The sequence below is a fragment of the Microcaecilia unicolor genome, chromosome 3 (assembly GCF_901765095.1).
Source record: "Microcaecilia unicolor chromosome 3, aMicUni1.1, whole genome shotgun sequence".
In the NCBI taxonomy this organism is placed as follows: Eukaryota; Metazoa; Chordata; class Amphibia; order Gymnophiona; family Siphonopidae; genus Microcaecilia; species Microcaecilia unicolor.
Genome location: NC_044033.1, coordinates 290,320,721 through 290,338,460, shown reverse-complemented (window position 1 = coordinate 290,338,460; position 17,740 = coordinate 290,320,721). Strand labels below are relative to the sequence as shown.

The following is a 17,740-nucleotide window of genomic DNA, read 5'->3' as shown; positions in this document are numbered from 1 at the left end:
CACAGCCCTTAATAACTAATAATAACCGCTTGATCTGTTTTAACTGCATGAAACACCTTTTGTTATGCTCTAATTGTAAATGCAGGCTTTGCTATGCTAAGCTATGATTATAAACCAAGCATGATTAGCATGAAATGTTACCAAGCTTAAATGCAAATGTAGGCCTTGCTTCGCTTTGAATGTAAACCAGCTGATTGACTATTACAGCGCCTTAAACACTGGTATGAATACCAGCAAAACACTCTTAACCATCTACTGTCTCACCCTACTCTTACACGCAAACACAACCCACGACTCAGACAAAAACAACCCCATAACTCACAAATCATACAGCACTCACACACACACAATGCCCACCCTAAAGAACATTCATAACAACCCAACCACAACACACCAAGTCTATGTACAACCTATTAACAACTCACCATACCAAAGACACAATAACCAACCAATAGGAAAAATCTCTGCATACGAACATCACCAACAAAAAGAGAAAAACAACAACAACAAATTCAACCACCAAGAAAACAGACAACTAATAAAAATAAACACATCGAACCCCCCCCCCCCCCCCCCACAGAACCATACCGCTCAATCCAACTAGGATACATCAATGCAAGATCAGCAGTAAGCAATTCAGTAGACATACTAGACTGGATTACCACAGACAATTTAGACCTTCTATTCATCACAGAAACCTGGTTCCACAGCCCAACAGACCCTGCCATCCTAGAGACATGCCCACCAGAATACAAAATCACCCACTGGACAAGAAATGGAAAAAGAGGGGGCGGAATAGCCATAATCTACAAGCCCGAGTTCACCATCACAACCACGGGTGAATCCACCTCACCACAACTTGAAATTGCCTCGACAAGAATCAATCATCCAAACCTACTAGGACACCTCAACGCAATCCTATTCTACAGACCACCAGGAAAATGGCAAAACTCTCAAACGCAACTCATGGACTTCATCTCGAACACATGTGTCTCTGCCTCAAACATCCTTATAGTAGGAGACATCAACCTACACCTTGAAGACGACACCTCAACAGGCACACGAGAATGTAAAGAATTCTTAAAACTCTGGGACCTACACGCACCTAACACTCAACCAACACACACAAAAGGACACACACTTGACATCATTACACGCAAATTCGACCCAGACTCAACTATCCTACTAACTGACACAAGATGGACACCTACACTATGGTCAGACCACCATAAAGCATACGTCTCCCTCTACTGGCGAAAAACACATAAACGCAATCAACAAACTTGAGCAAACAACATACACCACGAGAGGAAAAATAGACCCCACAATATTGTGGCAACAGATCTACCAGAACGAATGGTCAACAAATGCTGACACCATCCAATTCCTCCAAGAATGGGACGATATATGCACAACAACATTAGATAAAATTGCCCCAATCCAAACCAGAACATCACATAGGAAGAAATCAAATCCATGGTTCACCGAAGAGCTGAAAAAACTTAAAACACAAGTCAGGAAACTAGAATGCGCATGGAACAAAAAGAAAGATGAACAAACACTAAATGCCTGGAAACTACTTCGGAGGAAATACAAATATACCATAAAACAGACTAAAAGACTACATTACAAAACAATGATAGGACCAAACTACAAAGACACACACAAACTCTTCTACCTCGTGAATAAATTGTTAGACACCACACCAGTTACAACCAACAGCAAAGGCATACCAGGTGTCGACAACCTTGTGAAATACTTCAAGGAGAAAATTATACAATTACGACTTAAAATACCCGCCAGCCCTATTGAATACGCCACACTTCTAGACTGTCTAGACCCAGAAGACGGAATATACCCAGCAGACAGAACCTGGACCGATTTCGAATTACTATCAGAAGACCTCATCTCTGAAACACTCAAAAGATTTGCTAAATCCCACTGCAAACTAGATATATGCCCAAACAACCTCATGAAATCAGCTCCTCAACAATTCATACTAGACCTAACGAACCACATAAACTTCATGCTACAAAACGGACTTTTCCCAAAGGAAAAAGGAAAAATTCTACTCACCCCAATACCTAAAGATACAAAGAAAAACGCAAGTGAAATAACCAATTACAGACCAGTAGCATCTATACCACTAATAACCAAAATAACTGAAGGGATGGTAACAAAACAACTTACAAACTATTTAAACAAGTTCTCAATACTGCATGATGCCCAATCAGGATTCCGGTCGAATCACAGCACAGAAACAGTATTAATTACTCTAATGACTAAATTTAAACAAATGATTGCAACCGGCAACAACATACTTCTCCTACAATTTGACATGTCAAGTGCCTTCGATATGGTCGACCATGGAATCCTATTACACATACTTGAATATTTTGGAATCGGAGGAAATGTCCTAAACTGGTTCAAGGGATTCCTAACCCTGCGCTCATATCAAGTCACATCAAATTCAACCACGTCTGCTACATGGACACCTGAATGTGGGGTACCGCAAGGATCACCCCTCTCACCAACTATTTTCAACCTAATGATGATCCCCTTGGCAAAACTTCTATCAAACCATAACCTCAACCCGTATATATATACGCCGATGATGTAACAATATACATCCCCTTCAAACAACACATTAAAGAAATCTCCAATGAAATCAACCAAAGTCTACACATCATGAACTCCTGGGCAGATGCATTTCGATTGAAACTGAACGCAGAAAAAACTCAATGCCTGATACTCACCTCCCAGTACAACACGAATGAATTTACCGCTATAAACACACCAAAGCTAAACCTTCCAATCTCAGAAACTCTAAAAATCCTTGGAGTCACTATTGACCGCCACTTAACACTTGAAACTCATGCAAACAACACAACCAAAAAAATGTTCTACTGCATGTGGAAACTGGAAAGAATAAGACCATTCTTCCCAAGATCAGTCTTTCGCAGCCTAGTGCAATCCCTCGTACTCAGCCATCTGGATTACTGCAACTCACTATACGCAGGTTGTAAAGAGCAAATACTGAGGAAACTTCAAACAGCCCAGAACACAGCAGTGAGACTCATCTTCGGAAAACCAAAATATGAAAGTGCCAAACCCTTACGAGAGAAGCTACACTGGCTCCCACTGAAGGAACGCATTACTTTTAAAGTATGCACATTAGTCCACAAAATCATTCACGGTGAAGCCCCAGCCTACACGTCTGACTTAATAGACCTACCACCCAGAAACGCTAAAAGATCATCCCGAACTTTCCTCAACCTTCACTTCCCTAATTGCAAAGGCATAAAATACAAAACGCTGCACGCGTCAATACGAGCGCGCAATTCTGGAATGCGCTGCCACGCAACCTGAAAGCGATCTACGAACTAACCAACTTCCGCAAATCATTAAAAACTCATCTCTTTGATAAGATTTACTGCAAGGATGAAAACACATGAAGTCCACACACACTGTTAGTGATACAACAATACACTCCTTCTGAATTTCCCATCCCCCGTAATTTCACCACATTTATACCTCTAATCACAGAAAAAGGTTATACCGAATGTTCTCCTACTATTGTTCAGCTGCCCTGTCAGTTTCCCATTATTTCCTTCCATTGTTCTATTGTTCTTTCCATTGTTCTATTCCCTTAACGATACTTTGACTTGTTTTCGGATAACTTCTCACAATGTAATCCATAACCAAGTTGTAACAAACTGTATTTCCACCATTCACAATCTATTGTAAGCCATACTGAACCCGCAAATAGATGGGAAAATGTGGGATACAAATGCAATAAATAAATAAAATAAATAAATAAATAAATTAGAGACAGAGGAAGAATCTAGATCAGAACTCTTTGAAGTTCTAGATTATGATTCTCATCCTAGAGAGGGCATCACAGTTCCAGTTTGTTCAGAAATGAAGTCTGCTTTACTAAAAAACTGTGAGACTCCATTGACAATCCAGGTAGTCCCAAAGAAAATTGATACTGTGTACAGAATCCAAAAATCTACTGGATGTGAGAAAACTTAATTACCTCATTATTCCCTAGTTGTGGAATCTGCAGTGAACTGCACTTGCAGTGCAAAATCTCATGCTTCTGCTCCTCCAGAAAGAGAAGCCAGGACATTGGACTCTTTTGTCAGAAAAACTTTTCAAGCCTCAATGCTAACAAATCAAATATTAGATCAGTTGTACTCTACAATATATTTAAAATCTCTAATACAGAATACATTATCATTTTCAGACTTCCTTCTGGCAGAGGAGTTCCTTGAAATTCACAGAAAACTTCTCAACTGCTGAAAATATCTAGCAAAGGCGCCTTTGATGTCTTTTCCTGCATCTCTGCCTTAACAGTGGCTGTGTTCTTATGGTTCAGAGTGTCCAACCTTGAATCTGTAGTCCAAGAATGTCTAGCAGATCTTCCTTGTCATGGAGAAAATTTATTTGAAGACAAAGTTGAAGAGGTGGCTGATCTAATCAAAAAACATGAAGATACCATTAAGACTTTATCTAGGCCACAAACGTCTGCTACTTCATCTTCTACCAGAAGATTTGCAGTAGGATATCAACACTACAATTATTATATGCCAAATTGTCGTTATACTCCTACTCCACCTCAAAGGACTACACCTCAGCACTCACGTCCACCATAACAGAGAGATCAGAAAACCCAAACGCCCTCTCAGGCTAAGCAACAGCCTTCCTTTTGACGTCTTCCAAGAGAGTGTTGCCACTGTACAGTTGTCCATGTCAAGCAACCTAACTGTCTGAGGGAGGCTCACTTTCTTTCACCAGAGGTGGCCTTGCATAACCTCTGACCACTGTTGTGCTGCGTACCATCAAGCACATTTATGCTCTGCAGTGGCAAAGAAAACCTGCCAACCACTGACTAAGAGAGTCTCGTTTCAACTCCCTCCAGATGTGTTTACTTCAAGAGGAACTCTTGGCTCTCCTCTGGCAGAATGCAAGAGAATCAGTTTGGGTCAGGAGTTTTACTCCAGATATTTTCTAATTCCAAAAAAGACAGGGGGAGTAAATCCAATTCTCAATCTATGAGACTTAAACAAATTTCTCCTAAGGGAAACGTTTTGCATGGTATCCCTTGGATCAGTGCTATTCATGATCCAAAAAGATTGGCTTTGCTCTTTAGATCTCAGTGAGGCATACACACATATACCCATTCTTCCAGCACACAGAAGGTTCCTACACTTTCACTGTGGAACTCTCCAAAATCAATACAAGGTCTTACCATTTGGCTTGGCCTCAGCTCCTTGAGTCTTCACAAAGTGTCTCATAGCTGCAACACTTTGCAAATGAGGCATATACGTCTTCCCCTACCTGGACGACTCGTTGATCAAGGCAGCTTCCCAGGAAGTGGCAAATGCCTCCATCCAGTCTACAGTAAAACTCCTAGAACTCCTTGGATTTGTTGTCAGCTATCCCAAATCATCTTCAACCAGTTCAGACACTAAAGTTCATAGGGGTTCTCCTCAACACTCAAGGCAAAGCCTTCCTTCCTCAGCCAAAGGCGAACAATACTGAATCTCGCCACTCAGGTGTTCAATTCCATCCATGTATCTGCTCATCGGATGCTCCGCCTACTCAGTCACATGGCTTCAACAGTCCATTCGCTCGTCTCCACTTCCGAATCCCACAGTGGACTCTCACCTCTCAGTGGCTCCAAGCTATCAAGTTGGGTTCAGATAACTCCATGACTGCGTCACTCTCTGCAGTGGTGAATGGTACCTTAGAACCTCACCCAGGGTCTTCCTTTTCAACCCCCTCAACATCACAAGGTCCTAACCATGGATGCCTTTATGGCAGGTTGGAGTGCACACCTGGATGGACTTACCTCCTCTGTCGCCAGACAATCTAGATATGGACTTGAGCAGCTATGGCCGGTTTTAGACATGCTGGAATACTGGGCATAAATTAAGGAGGGGGCCCCTGCTCCCTCTCCCCCCCCCCCCCCCCACCGTCTCCACACCTGCCATTACTACCACACATAAAGCAACTTTAAGTAACTTCTTCACACACAAAACACAGACAGACCTTCTCCAAATACAGAACAAGTGATAACAATGGGATCCCCAAGAAATTAAACTCAGCAAGTACTACAATACTGGCAAAATAAAAACAAATGTGCACTTCTTTTTATACTGAACACATTGAGGTTCTGGTACCTGGCCCTCCCCCCCCCCCCCCCCCCCCCCCCCACTCAAATTAGCCACTTCCCTTGCTGTGGCTGGTGGAAATTCCGAAGCCCTGCCACCTGAAGACCACCTCCTCTGGTCTGGCAGCCAGAAATCTCCAAGCTCTTCAGGTAGTGGCAGCATCCCCAACCTGCCACCAGTTGCAAAGGTTGGAGAGTTCTGGCCTCCAGACTGGAGGAAGAGGTCTTCAGCTTGCGGGGCTTGGGAATCCCCACCAATTTAGATATTTATATTTTGCATTTGGGCAGGGGGCATGGGGGAGGGTGGAGTGGGGAGAAAATTTGGTGCCCACCCACCTTGGGCTCAGGGCCACTGCCCCCTCTGTCCTCTCCATCAGCTGTCTGGCTAAGCCACTGAACACAATACAACAGTTAATAAATTCAAAACAAAACACTTTTTTCTACCTTTGTTGTCTGGACATTTTATTTTTCCATCATGTTAGTCCCATTTTGTCTCTTCTGCTTTCCTGTGTCTTCTGATAATTCCCTTTCCAGTGGTTGCTGTCCATTTGTCTTTTCTCCTCTCTCCTGTCTTGTTTCATTCCCTCACCACACCTGTCTCTGATATACTGATCTTTCCTTTTAGCTCTTCCCTCTCTTTTTTTTCTTCTCCGCTCTCGGCCCACTCAAATTTCACCCTCTTTCTCTACTTTCTCCTTCTTTTTACTTTTCAGCTGCCTACTAACTTTCCATCTCCCTTTCTCATACTCATACATCTTCTTGCCCCCCCCCCCCAGCCAGCCTCTCCCACACAATCCCACAACTTCCAGTATATCCCCTCCCTCCATTCTTGTAGCCCAGCATCTCCTCTCCCTCTCGACATCTTGTCCTTTTTCCTCCACCATCTTCCTGGCCCATCTCTCTTCCCTCCTTTCCCTCCCCCCACAGTCCATTTTCTCACCTTCTCTCTCTCCCCCTCATGGTTCAGCATTGCTCCCGCTCTCTTTTCTGCTGTTCTTTCCTCCTCTCACCCCATGATCCAGCATCTATCCCTCCCTCCTGCCCACCCCTAGGTTCAGCATTTCTCCTTCTCATCCCCTGGTCCAACATCTCTCTTTCTTCCTGACCACCCTTCCATCCAGCATCTTCCCCTTCCCAGACCTTTTTTCCCCTAGGTCCAACATCTCTGCCACTCTCTCTCCTTCTCTTTCTCTCTCTCTCTGTCTCTCCAGTCTGGCATTTCTCCCTCTCTCTCTCTCTCTCTCTCTGTCTCTCCAGTCTGGCATTTCTCCCTCTCTCTCGTCCCTCCCCACCCCCATCCCTGGGCTAACTTACAACAGCTCCAGGGGCCCCATGATCCGGGCATTACTTCCCCTTCTCCCCATCAAGGTCCATCTCCCTCCCTTCCCCCTCATCTTCCCGGTCTTCTTTAGAAATCATTTTCTCTTCTTCGGGGGGGGGGGGGGGGGCAGCATGGCAACCATTCTCACAAACTGCCTGCGGCTGTCACGATCCTTTCCCTCTGTTGTGATCTTCCCAGGCAGAAACATGAGGTTGTGTCAGAGGGGGCAGATCACGGCACAGGAAATGGTTCATGGCAGCCACAGTCTGAATTTGCGCAAAAGGCATGCAAGGCTTCTTATCCAGCCATAGGTAGCTTTATAAGAGTCTGGCCAACTCTTATTCCTCCTGCATTCTAAAGAAAAGTGGCAGCATCTGAAACATATACCACCACCGAGGCACTAATATCATATTGAACAGATGGATGCGCCCCCACAGGGACAGGGGATATGTCTTCCAAAGATGCAACTTCAAGAGAATATCCTCATGGAGAGGACTGATATACTCAGAATACAACGTTTTTAATGGTTTCATAATCCCTAAATATGTTAAAGCCTTATCTTCCCAAGCCAAAGAAAACTCTCCCTCCCAGTTTGTGAGCACCTCCGCACTCAGAGAGTAAATCCTGAGAAACTACCAAAATGAGCTATCACTCGCAATAAGCACAGTTTGCGGGGATGTCAAAAATGCCAATACATCATCGGCATAAGCTAGTATCTTTATCAAGTGTCTTGCAAGCTGCAACCCAGATATGCAAGGTGTACTATTTATCACCCGGAGAAGGGCTCCAATGATAAACAGTAATGGAGATAAAGGGCAACCATGGCAGGTGCCTTTGCCTATTAAGAAAGTAGACGTACACTTGCCATTCACAAGTATTTGAGCCATGGGAGAACTATAGAGTGCTTGAATGGCCCTCAAAAACCATCCCTGAATCCCCACCGCCTCCATCACTTTAAACAGATGCTGCCAGTGCACTTGATCAAATGACTTGGCAGTGTCTAAGCTGACTACCAGTACAAGAATTTCAAAAGCTCAACAATGGGACATAGCGAGTAAAACTTTCCTGACATTCAGGACTGAATGACAAGCTTTCACGAAACCCACTTGTGCAGGCCGTATGCATACTGGAAGTTGGGCGGTCAGGTGTGTGGCTAACACTCGTGCCAAGATCTTTATATCTATGTTTAAGGGTCTGTATGAATCCACTACTTCCGTGGTTTTGCCCAAGTTTGCCCACATTATCCTGAGAAGGGAACGCCCCTCCCTCTTATCACCGCTTATAGTAACTCAACAGTGGGGCTATCAGTTGAGCTTGTAATTGCTTATAAAATTCACCAGAGAACCCATCCAGTTCTGGAGTAGAGTGTGACTTCAAAAACATAATAGCACGCTGTACTTCCTTGGCCTTCAGAGGCACATTAAGTTCTCTACAATCTTCCTCCAATAACGTAGGAAGACCCACGTGCTTCAAAAAATCTGCTGCGAGTGAAGGATCTGCTGGGGGTCACTCTACGTAGAGCGCTTGAGAATGATCATAAAATATTTTTATATTAAATCAGGCTGATTAAACATCTGCCCCTGTGGATTCCTTAAAGCCACCACTGCCCCCCCCCCCCCCCCCAGGTCTTAACTCCCCTGGCCAAAAGCCCTCCAGCTGTATTTCCATATTTATAAAAACGGTACTTTTGATAAACTAAACTACGATGCATTTGCTCTTGAATTAGGGTACTCAAAGCTACTTGAGTTGTTCTCTTGCATTCTGAGTTGGAGCCCTTAAGTAAGCCTTTTTAGCTTTTTTCAGTTTCACCTCCAGCTTACAAATACTGACCGCAAGTTGTTTGTGATGGCGAGCAACATAAGCAATAACCTCCCCCCTTAGCACTGCCTTTGCTGCATTCCAAAACAAGATAGGCTGTTCCACATGTTGCTTATAGTGGTATAGATATTGCTCCCATTTTTGTAACAGATAGTCCTGGAAATCCTTATTACAGTGTAAGTAAGCTGGAAAGCGCCACCCTGTGAATTTGTGATAACTTAGTGGAGCCTCCAGGTCAATCCACACCACGGAATGGTCAGACAGCACCTCAGGACCTACCACTACCTCTGGTACTGATGGAAACAAAGAGCAGGAGGTGAATACATAATCTGGATAACACCCCTCTCCCCAGGCGCACAGATCCCTGCTTAGATGTGCGCAATGAGCAATCCATGACAGTGTCCAAGGTTAAATTCATATCCTCCACCACTATCGGTTCCCTCCCAGAGTGTGGATATAACAACTTTAACAGTGATGGATAAAAGGTCGGATCAAAGGGGGTAGGACCATAAAATACAAGTAATAAGCAGTCTCTGCCTTGTACCCACACTTTTATTTATTTATAACATCTGTATCCCACATTTTCCCACCTATTTGCAGGCTCAATGTGACTTACATAGTTCCGTAAGTGGTGATTACCAGTTCCGGATAGGAGAAATACATAGTTGAGGTAGAGGGACAGATTGGGTTAGGTTACAGGAGGAAAGTTATGATAAGAGCTAGAGGTAATAGGTTAAACTTCATTTATGACAAAAATTAGCTTGAACAATTGGGAACATTAAACTGGAAAGCAAGATAATTTAGCAAAAACAGTTGAGATATAGAGAATACGTGTGTATAGATGTGTTTTGTTAATTTGCATTTAAGATGAATTGTTATTGTATGCTTTCTTAAATAAGTTTTGAATGGTTTACGGAAGGTCACTGTCTTGTGTTATTTTTATGGATTTTGGTAATTCATTCCAAATTTGTGTGCATATGTAGGAGAAGCTGGATGCATATGTTAATTTATATTTCAATCCCTTACAGTTTGGATAGTGGAGATTCAGTAATGTACGTGATGAGCTGGTAGAGTTTCTGGTTGGTAGATCAATAAGGTCTGACATATATCCTGGAGCTTCACCGTGTATGATCTTATGAACCAGGGTGCAAACCTTAAAAGCAATGCGTTCTTTTAAAGGGAGCCAATGCAGTTTTTCTCATAAGGGACTGGTGCTTTCATATTTCATTTTGTCAAATATGAGTCTGGCTGCCGTGTTCTGTGGAGTTTAAAGTTTTTTGATAATTTGTTCTTTGCACCCAGCATAGGTGGCATTGCAGTAGTCTAGCTGACATAAAACCAATGATTGCACCAGTCTGCAGAATGCTTCTCTTGGGAAGAAAGGCTTAATTCTTTTGAGTTTCCACATGGAACGAAACATTTCTTTTTGTGATTTTCGCATGGTTCTCTAATGTAAGGTTGCGATCAATTGTAACTCCTAAAATTTTCAAAGTTTCTGAGACTGGGAGGGTAAAGCTAGGGATGTCTAACTTAGTGTGCTGTGATGAAAGAATGAGACATTGTGTTTTCTCAGTATTGAGTTTTAATTTAAAAGCATCCGCCCATGAGTTCATTATATGGAAGCTGTCGTTTATTGCTTTAGTAATTTCTGTTAGGTCATGTTTAAATGGGATATAAATCGTAACATCATCTGCATAAATGAAAGGATTAAGGCCTTGGTTAGCTAATGTTTTGGCTAATGGTGTCATCATTAAATTGAAAAGGGACGGTGAAAGTGGAGATCCTTGAGGGACTCCACATTCTGATTTCCAAGGTGATGATAACTTTTAGCATTAGGAACTTGCCTTCTCCATTCTTCGCCAGTTCCTCTATAGTGCAGGTCAGATTTTTATGTATTAACACTGCAGTTGACAAAGCGACGGTGAAATGGATGTCCATCAGGACTTGAGGAGCGAAAGGTAAATGCCACAGCGCTTTTTTTTTTTATTAACATACCGCTAGTCACTCAGCACAGTCTTTATAAGCAACACTTTTTGCACATTACATGGTTTCGGTCAATGATTACATCAATTACCGAAGGGTTTGAATGTGGCTCCTTAAAATTTGAACAAGTGGAACGTTGATGTGATGACTTATGAGACCTTTTCCCCCACTCTTTTTCCACATGTTGATGTACTTATTTGCATGGAAATTGATTGGTCCAATACTGGTTGTTGATGTTTTGATATAATTGTACCATAATTAAAGCCTTCAAATTGTTTTGATATTAAACAATAAATATGTTCACCTTTATCCTCTGCTGTTTGAACACATTGACTCCCAGTGGCCTTTAGAATCTGTTAATAGGCTCTTTCTCCTAAACCATCAGTCCTGTTATTCCATGGCTTCCATCTGCTTGGCCTCTTTGGTGACCCTATATTGCCCAGCCCATGCACTTTGATTGGCTAGTTCTAACCTTTTAGACATCCCCACAGTTGCTCAGTTATGCCTTGACTGCTCTCATAAATCAGGAATTTTGTTGCTGCGCTGCTGTCCTGTAGAATATTTTTCACCTGATCTCCATTCCGTATCATTTTGCCTCAAGTTCAAAGCAGCGTTGAAGACTTGGCTTTTCAAGCAGGCTTTTAAAACTTTGGATTGTACTTAGGAGCCCTGACTTTGTCCTCTGCTCCTATTTGTACCTTTTGTCTTTCAGTTCCCCCATTGGAATTTCTTTGTTGTGCAAGATTTTCTCTCTCCCTTCTGTGTCTCATTGCTGCATTGTTGCTTTGTCTTCTGTGATACTGTTTTCTTGTCTGACATACTTCTGGTATTATGTAAACTGCCTCAATGTCAATTTGACAGTTTGGCACTATAACAAATGTTTGAAATAAATAAAATACAAAAAACAGGAGAGTACACAAAAATCAGCAGAAAAGTACAAGAGAGGGATACAGTGGTGTGGAAAACAGCAGTGGCTCTGCTCCATGTCTAAACTTCCCTCCCCAACCCTCCTTTTGGCTCTCCAGCCAAATTACCTTTGAAAGGAGGCTTCATGTTGTAACCTCATTTCAGTTTGTGTTGAAGTATCCCAAACTCCTTTAGATATCAGAGTAATCCACAGCTTTTGTACAGATTCATGCTAAGATGGTTCTCAACCCAGTCCTGGTGGCTCTTTGCTCAGTCTACTACTACCACTACTACTTAACATTTCTAGAGTGCTACTAGGGTTACGCAGCGCTGTACAATTTAACAAAGAGAGACAGTCCCTGCTCAAAGAGCTTACAATCTAATAGACAAGTGAACGGTCAGTCCGATAGGGGCAGTCAACCTCACCTGACTCCATCAGAGCTGAGCTTCGAGGAGGTTTCTCAGATTTTCATTTAAGAAAAGGTTGGGAAATGTATCAATACAGCTACATCCTCTTGAAGATATGAAAGGGGGCTTTATGTAGACTAAAACATGTTTTAGATTTGTGCAAGAATTAACATTGATGTGCAAAAATGAAACAAATTTTATGTAGTTTGACTCAGTCTGTTGTGACGCAGAAAGGTCACAGGTAGACGGCCAGAGGAATCACAGAGGCTGTTTACAAATGTTAACAGTACTTAGCTGCAGAGAGAGATTGTCTTATTCACATTGTTGTTTTTTTCCCAGATCGTGCAGGGGTGCAGGACACAAGTCTGGTAGAAGCAATCCAGGACCGCCTATCAGAGGTGCTCCAGACATACATCATGTGCAAACACCCACCTCCCGGAAACCACCTGCTTTATCCCAAAATGATCCAGAAGCTGGCAGACCTGCGCAGCCTCAGTGAGGAGCATTCAAAGCAGTACCGCTGCTTGTCCTTCCAGCCAGAGCATAGCATGCAGTTGACACCCCTCATCCTTGAGGTTTTCGGTAATGAGATCTCCTGACCACAACCTGCAAAGAACTCTTCTCACCCTCTGCAGGGAGGAGTGGGCCTGCTAGTCATCACTCAGCATTGTATAAAATGCTGGCTGATTCAGCACACCATCCCTCTCTTCCTCCTTTAAATGTGTACAATGAAGTGAAGCTGCTACCCCTTACTCACCCCACTAATAAAACATCTTAGGACTGTTTTCATAGGTCTTTGGTTTTTGCTCATGCCCATGGAGTTGATGTAGGCCCACAGGTCTGAGCGCCATTTGTGTTCTTCTGTTGCCTTTTTACGGATCAGGAGAAAAGGTACCAGAATAATTTTCGGAAGAGATCCCACTGAAGTGTCAGCATTGATGGCCACATCTGTGTTGTGGCAGCTTGTCTGATGCTCTTGGGTATAACATCAAATGAGATAAAAGTAGAAGTAGCTTAGCTTGAAGTCATCTAGTAACCCTGAATACTAAAGGGCAGATGTATCACAAGTTTACTCTGGTGCCAAAAAAAATAAATAAAAAAAGAAAGAAAGAACACTGCAGATTTGCCCTGGGGTGTGTCCTGGGGTATTATTCATTGCTAAAGCAGAAGCACCTTTCACGCTGAAACGATACATCTGTCCCCACACTATCTAGGATTGCTAGAGTGCTCTACATAATAAAGGACAGCTTGACCCAGTGGTCTTACTCCATTGAATCTCTGCACTTGTGGGTCCTTTTCTTAATGAGGACTTTGGATAGTGGGGGCAAAACCAGGACCAGTGCAGGCTGGCTTTGATGATCTGAAACTATTTGTTATCAGCATCTACCTGCTGAGCTTTCCAACTTGCTCTGTTTCCTGGCAGGATGATCCACATTTAGCTCTACTCCTATGGGCTTGCAATTCCTGATTTCCCTGTGGAAATGAGAATTCCAGTTCCATGTCTGCAATGGGGTTAAAACCAGGATCTTATCAGTATGTCCTGGGCACCTTGTTGGCTGCTGTGTACAGTGACAAAGCAGTGAAGTGTCTAGTGTGATTCTGAAATGCGCTTATCAACCTTGGTTCTGTCCACCTGATGTGTTGTCTGCTTCTTGAGTTCAGTGTATGCAGTTTGTAAACTACGTTGCCTTTTGTGAACCATCTCCAAGATGACTCTAGGACGGCCTTGTCCATTCACTACCTTCTGTAAATATTCCAGCCAATTCTGTGATGCTTTAAGGATTCTGTTGTATAAAACAACCACATCTGGGAACCTTCAAGAGCTGCATCTAGTTTCCAAGTTACAGCTTGAGTATTGGTAAATTAAGTGCTCTTTGTATTTTGTCACTAAGTATCATGTTAGCCTGAAATGTATCTTGAGGTCTCCCTCTCCCTGCCAATTTACATCTCCAGCTGTTTGTGAGGTGATGTGTGCCCCGGGCTCCGACAAGGGTCTTCACCTCAACCCCTATAACTTAATTCAACTGCAGAACATAGAAGGGACCTACAAGGAAGAACTTTTAAAAACTTTTTAAACACTAATATCTCCTCAGGAACTAGAAACATGTCAGAATAAAATAAAGGGAGAAGCTTAATGATTGTATTTATTTTAACTCTCAACTGTTATCTAAAAAAAAAAAAAAAGCCAACCCTTTGCTAGAAGTGCTGCTTTAAAGTTGTGCCTTGAAAAACATTCCAACACTGATAGCTTTTATTCCTTTCTTCTGTAAATCACTTCTGCAAATTCAAACCTTTTGGAATGTGATTTAGAAATTCTGTGGCTGAGTACATTTTCTCAGTGATGCCTCCGCCTTGATTAAAGAAATCTGCAGCTATGTTTACTGTTATCTCTTGGATCTTTTTGGTAAATGACTTAATAAGCAGATGTTTGCCAACTCCAAAGATGAAGGTGTGTGACAGGAAATACCTTGGTCTTCCTTCCTCTCCCCCCCCCAACAGTTGCACCCCCAGCCCCCCCCCCCCCCCCCAGCAGCATAAAGTATGTAGTGCTTACACACCAGAAGCAGAGAGATGTGGTAGCCGTTAGTCCACTTTTAAAGGTAATCAATAGAAACAGAACAAAATAAAACATGGAAAAGAAAATAAGATGATAGCTTTGTTATTGGACATAATACATTTTTTGATTAGCTTTCGAAGGTAGCCCTTCATCAGATCAGAAACAGAAGCAGAAGGTAGCAGCTGATTCACAATTCTCAACAGAAGTATGTTAATGTCTTTGTACCTGGGATACAGAAATAATAGAAACACACCTCAAAATGGATGGCTCACTCGGCATGGTTTGAGCAAAGAACAACCTCTCTTGCCTGCTTATCCCATTCTGAATATCGACCCCTATGTGTGTAAATGTGCACCTCGTTCATGGGAATGCCCACCTGCAAAGTATGTGCCCTCGAATATTGGTGCATATTTACAGAATACCGCTTAGTTATAAAACCCCTCATTCTATAACAGTGTCTTGTAAATTTAGTCACCAGTATACACGATTAAGTTATAGAATATTAGCAGTTACGCTTGTGTTGCACGTAAGTGCATGTTGGGCACTAAGCAGTATTCTATAACGAAAGCAGGCAACTCACTAGTGCGTAAATGCAAGGGGAGGGGCATGGACATGTGCAACAATTAACGCAGGTAACACAGAATGCTGTAACGTGGTAAAGTGCCACATTGAAGTGCATGCATTTATACCTGCTATTGACATGGGCACACCTAAATGGCACATAAATGCTGACTCACCATATGGGCAACCGGGCAGTGTGGGCCCTCTGCACTCCCAACTTGAAGGGCCTCTTCGGGTATAGTGGTCTCTTTGGGACAAGGAAAGAACCCCACTTTTTCTGGCCCCCTGCTGCTTCTCTCCTCAGCACCTGTGACTTAGGCAGTGGCGTTCCTAGGGCGGCTGACACCCAGGGCGGATCGCCGATGTGCCCCCCCTCCCGGCGAAACGACACCTCCCCCCGGCGAAACGACACAACCCCCCCCCCCCCCCCCGGGTGCATTTTTACCTGCTGGGGGGGTGCCGCGCGCCTTTCGGCTTCGCTCGTTCCATGCTCCCTCTGCCCCGGAACAGGAAGTAACCTGTTCCGGGGCAGAGGGAGCACGGAACGAGCGGCACCGACAGGCGCGTGGCACCCCCCCCCCCCCCATCGGCGTGCACCCGGGGCAGACCGCACCCACCGCCCCCCCCTAGGAACGCCACTGGACTTAGGCTAGTATTCTATAATAGAATCTGGGCACCCAGATGCTGTCATAGAATTTGTGCTTCGTGCATTGCATTTTGGCACCTAACTTTTGATGCCTTTATAGAATTGCCCCAAAAGTGGTCATTTTTGCATGCATGTCTCCATATACATATGCAGATGAGTAGAATACTGGTTTCCATTACATCCCAAGGATCAGTCCAGACAAATGGAATGTGAGCATCTGCCAGCAGGTGGAGATAGAGAACTCTTAATGAGTTGTGCCTCATAAATTCCTGCGCTTAGCAACCAAGCCAGTATTCTCTATCTTCAGCAGTCAGGATAGCTTTCAGGTTCAGTTGAGTTTGAGGTTGAGAATAATCTGTGCCTCAGGTAAACCTCGTGGTCTAGGTCCCTCCCTGTTCCCCGGTTGCCACCTTCTACCTTTTTATCTCAGTCTTCCCTTCTTTTTCTCCTGTGTCTATCAAAAAAAAAAAAAAAAACAGCCAGTGTGGTTCTTTTTGATAGCGCTTGTGCTATGGGAAGATTATGGGGCTTCAGTGCCTTGGAGATCACAAGACTGACTGTTTTCTGTGAGTATATTTATTATTTTCTATATCTCAGCCTATTAAGTTTTGTGCGCGCTGTGGGGGGTAAGCTCTCAGCCAGGGCTGGTGCTTGGGTCTCTGGCAGCCCCCTGCAAACTGACAGTTGGTGCCCCCCCCCCCCCCCAATCCAGCATCTCCTTTCTCTCTTCTCCATACCCCTTTCTCCCACCCTGCACCCTTTTTCAGCCCAGAGCCTTAAAAGGTGAAGAACAAAAGTTATTTTTTTTTTACTCAACAGCTTTTTTATTTATTTGAAAGCTTCCTATATGTAGATATAAATATCGTAAAATAAAATTGAATATCACTAAAACTTCTTTAAAAAATGTATAGCTGGTGGAAACAGCACTAATAAAGGCTGTATTATGTGCTCCTGTTGCTACACTCTTCTATACAATACAGTAATACATGGCCAAATTTCAGTGAGGGTATCCTGTTTACTGATGGGTTCATTTTAATTATTGTAACTATTGTTGGGAAGCCTGGTGTTATATAGATTGGAAGTAAAATTAAACTCTTCTTTCGTTGTGGCACATGGAATCACATCTTCATCTCATCTCTTTTGTACAAATAGATTCTGTTTTGAGCATGTTTCTGCGACAAGTGGTTTTCAAAAGTCAAAATAATAAAAAATATTTTCTTTCATGCAGATCTCTCATTTGTTTTAACATAATTAAATGCAGTCCATTGGTTTCCTTTATTTTGTCCTTGTGATGACTTATAGTGTGCCAAAACCTGCCCCCCCATGCACAGTAATGCCATCACCCCCTCCAGCATACTAGAG

General features: G+C 43.1%; 1 protein-coding gene across 5 annotated transcripts in view; it reads left to right on the top strand.

Annotated features, from left to right (window-relative positions):
* VDR (vitamin D receptor) overlaps positions 1-13,696 on the top strand; it is a 459,251-nt gene extending 445,555 nt beyond the window's left edge. For all 5 annotated transcript variants that reach the window (XM_030198165.1, XM_030198163.1, XM_030198162.1 and 2 more), the window contains exon 9: positions 12,954-13,696. In XM_030198165.1, the coding sequence (XP_030054025.1) occupies positions 12,954-13,213 (260 nt within the window). In that variant the 3' untranslated portion in view covers positions 13,214-13,696. The remainder of the gene's footprint in view (positions 1-12,953) is intronic.
* The last annotated feature ends 4,044 nt before the right edge of the window (positions 13,697-17,740 follow it).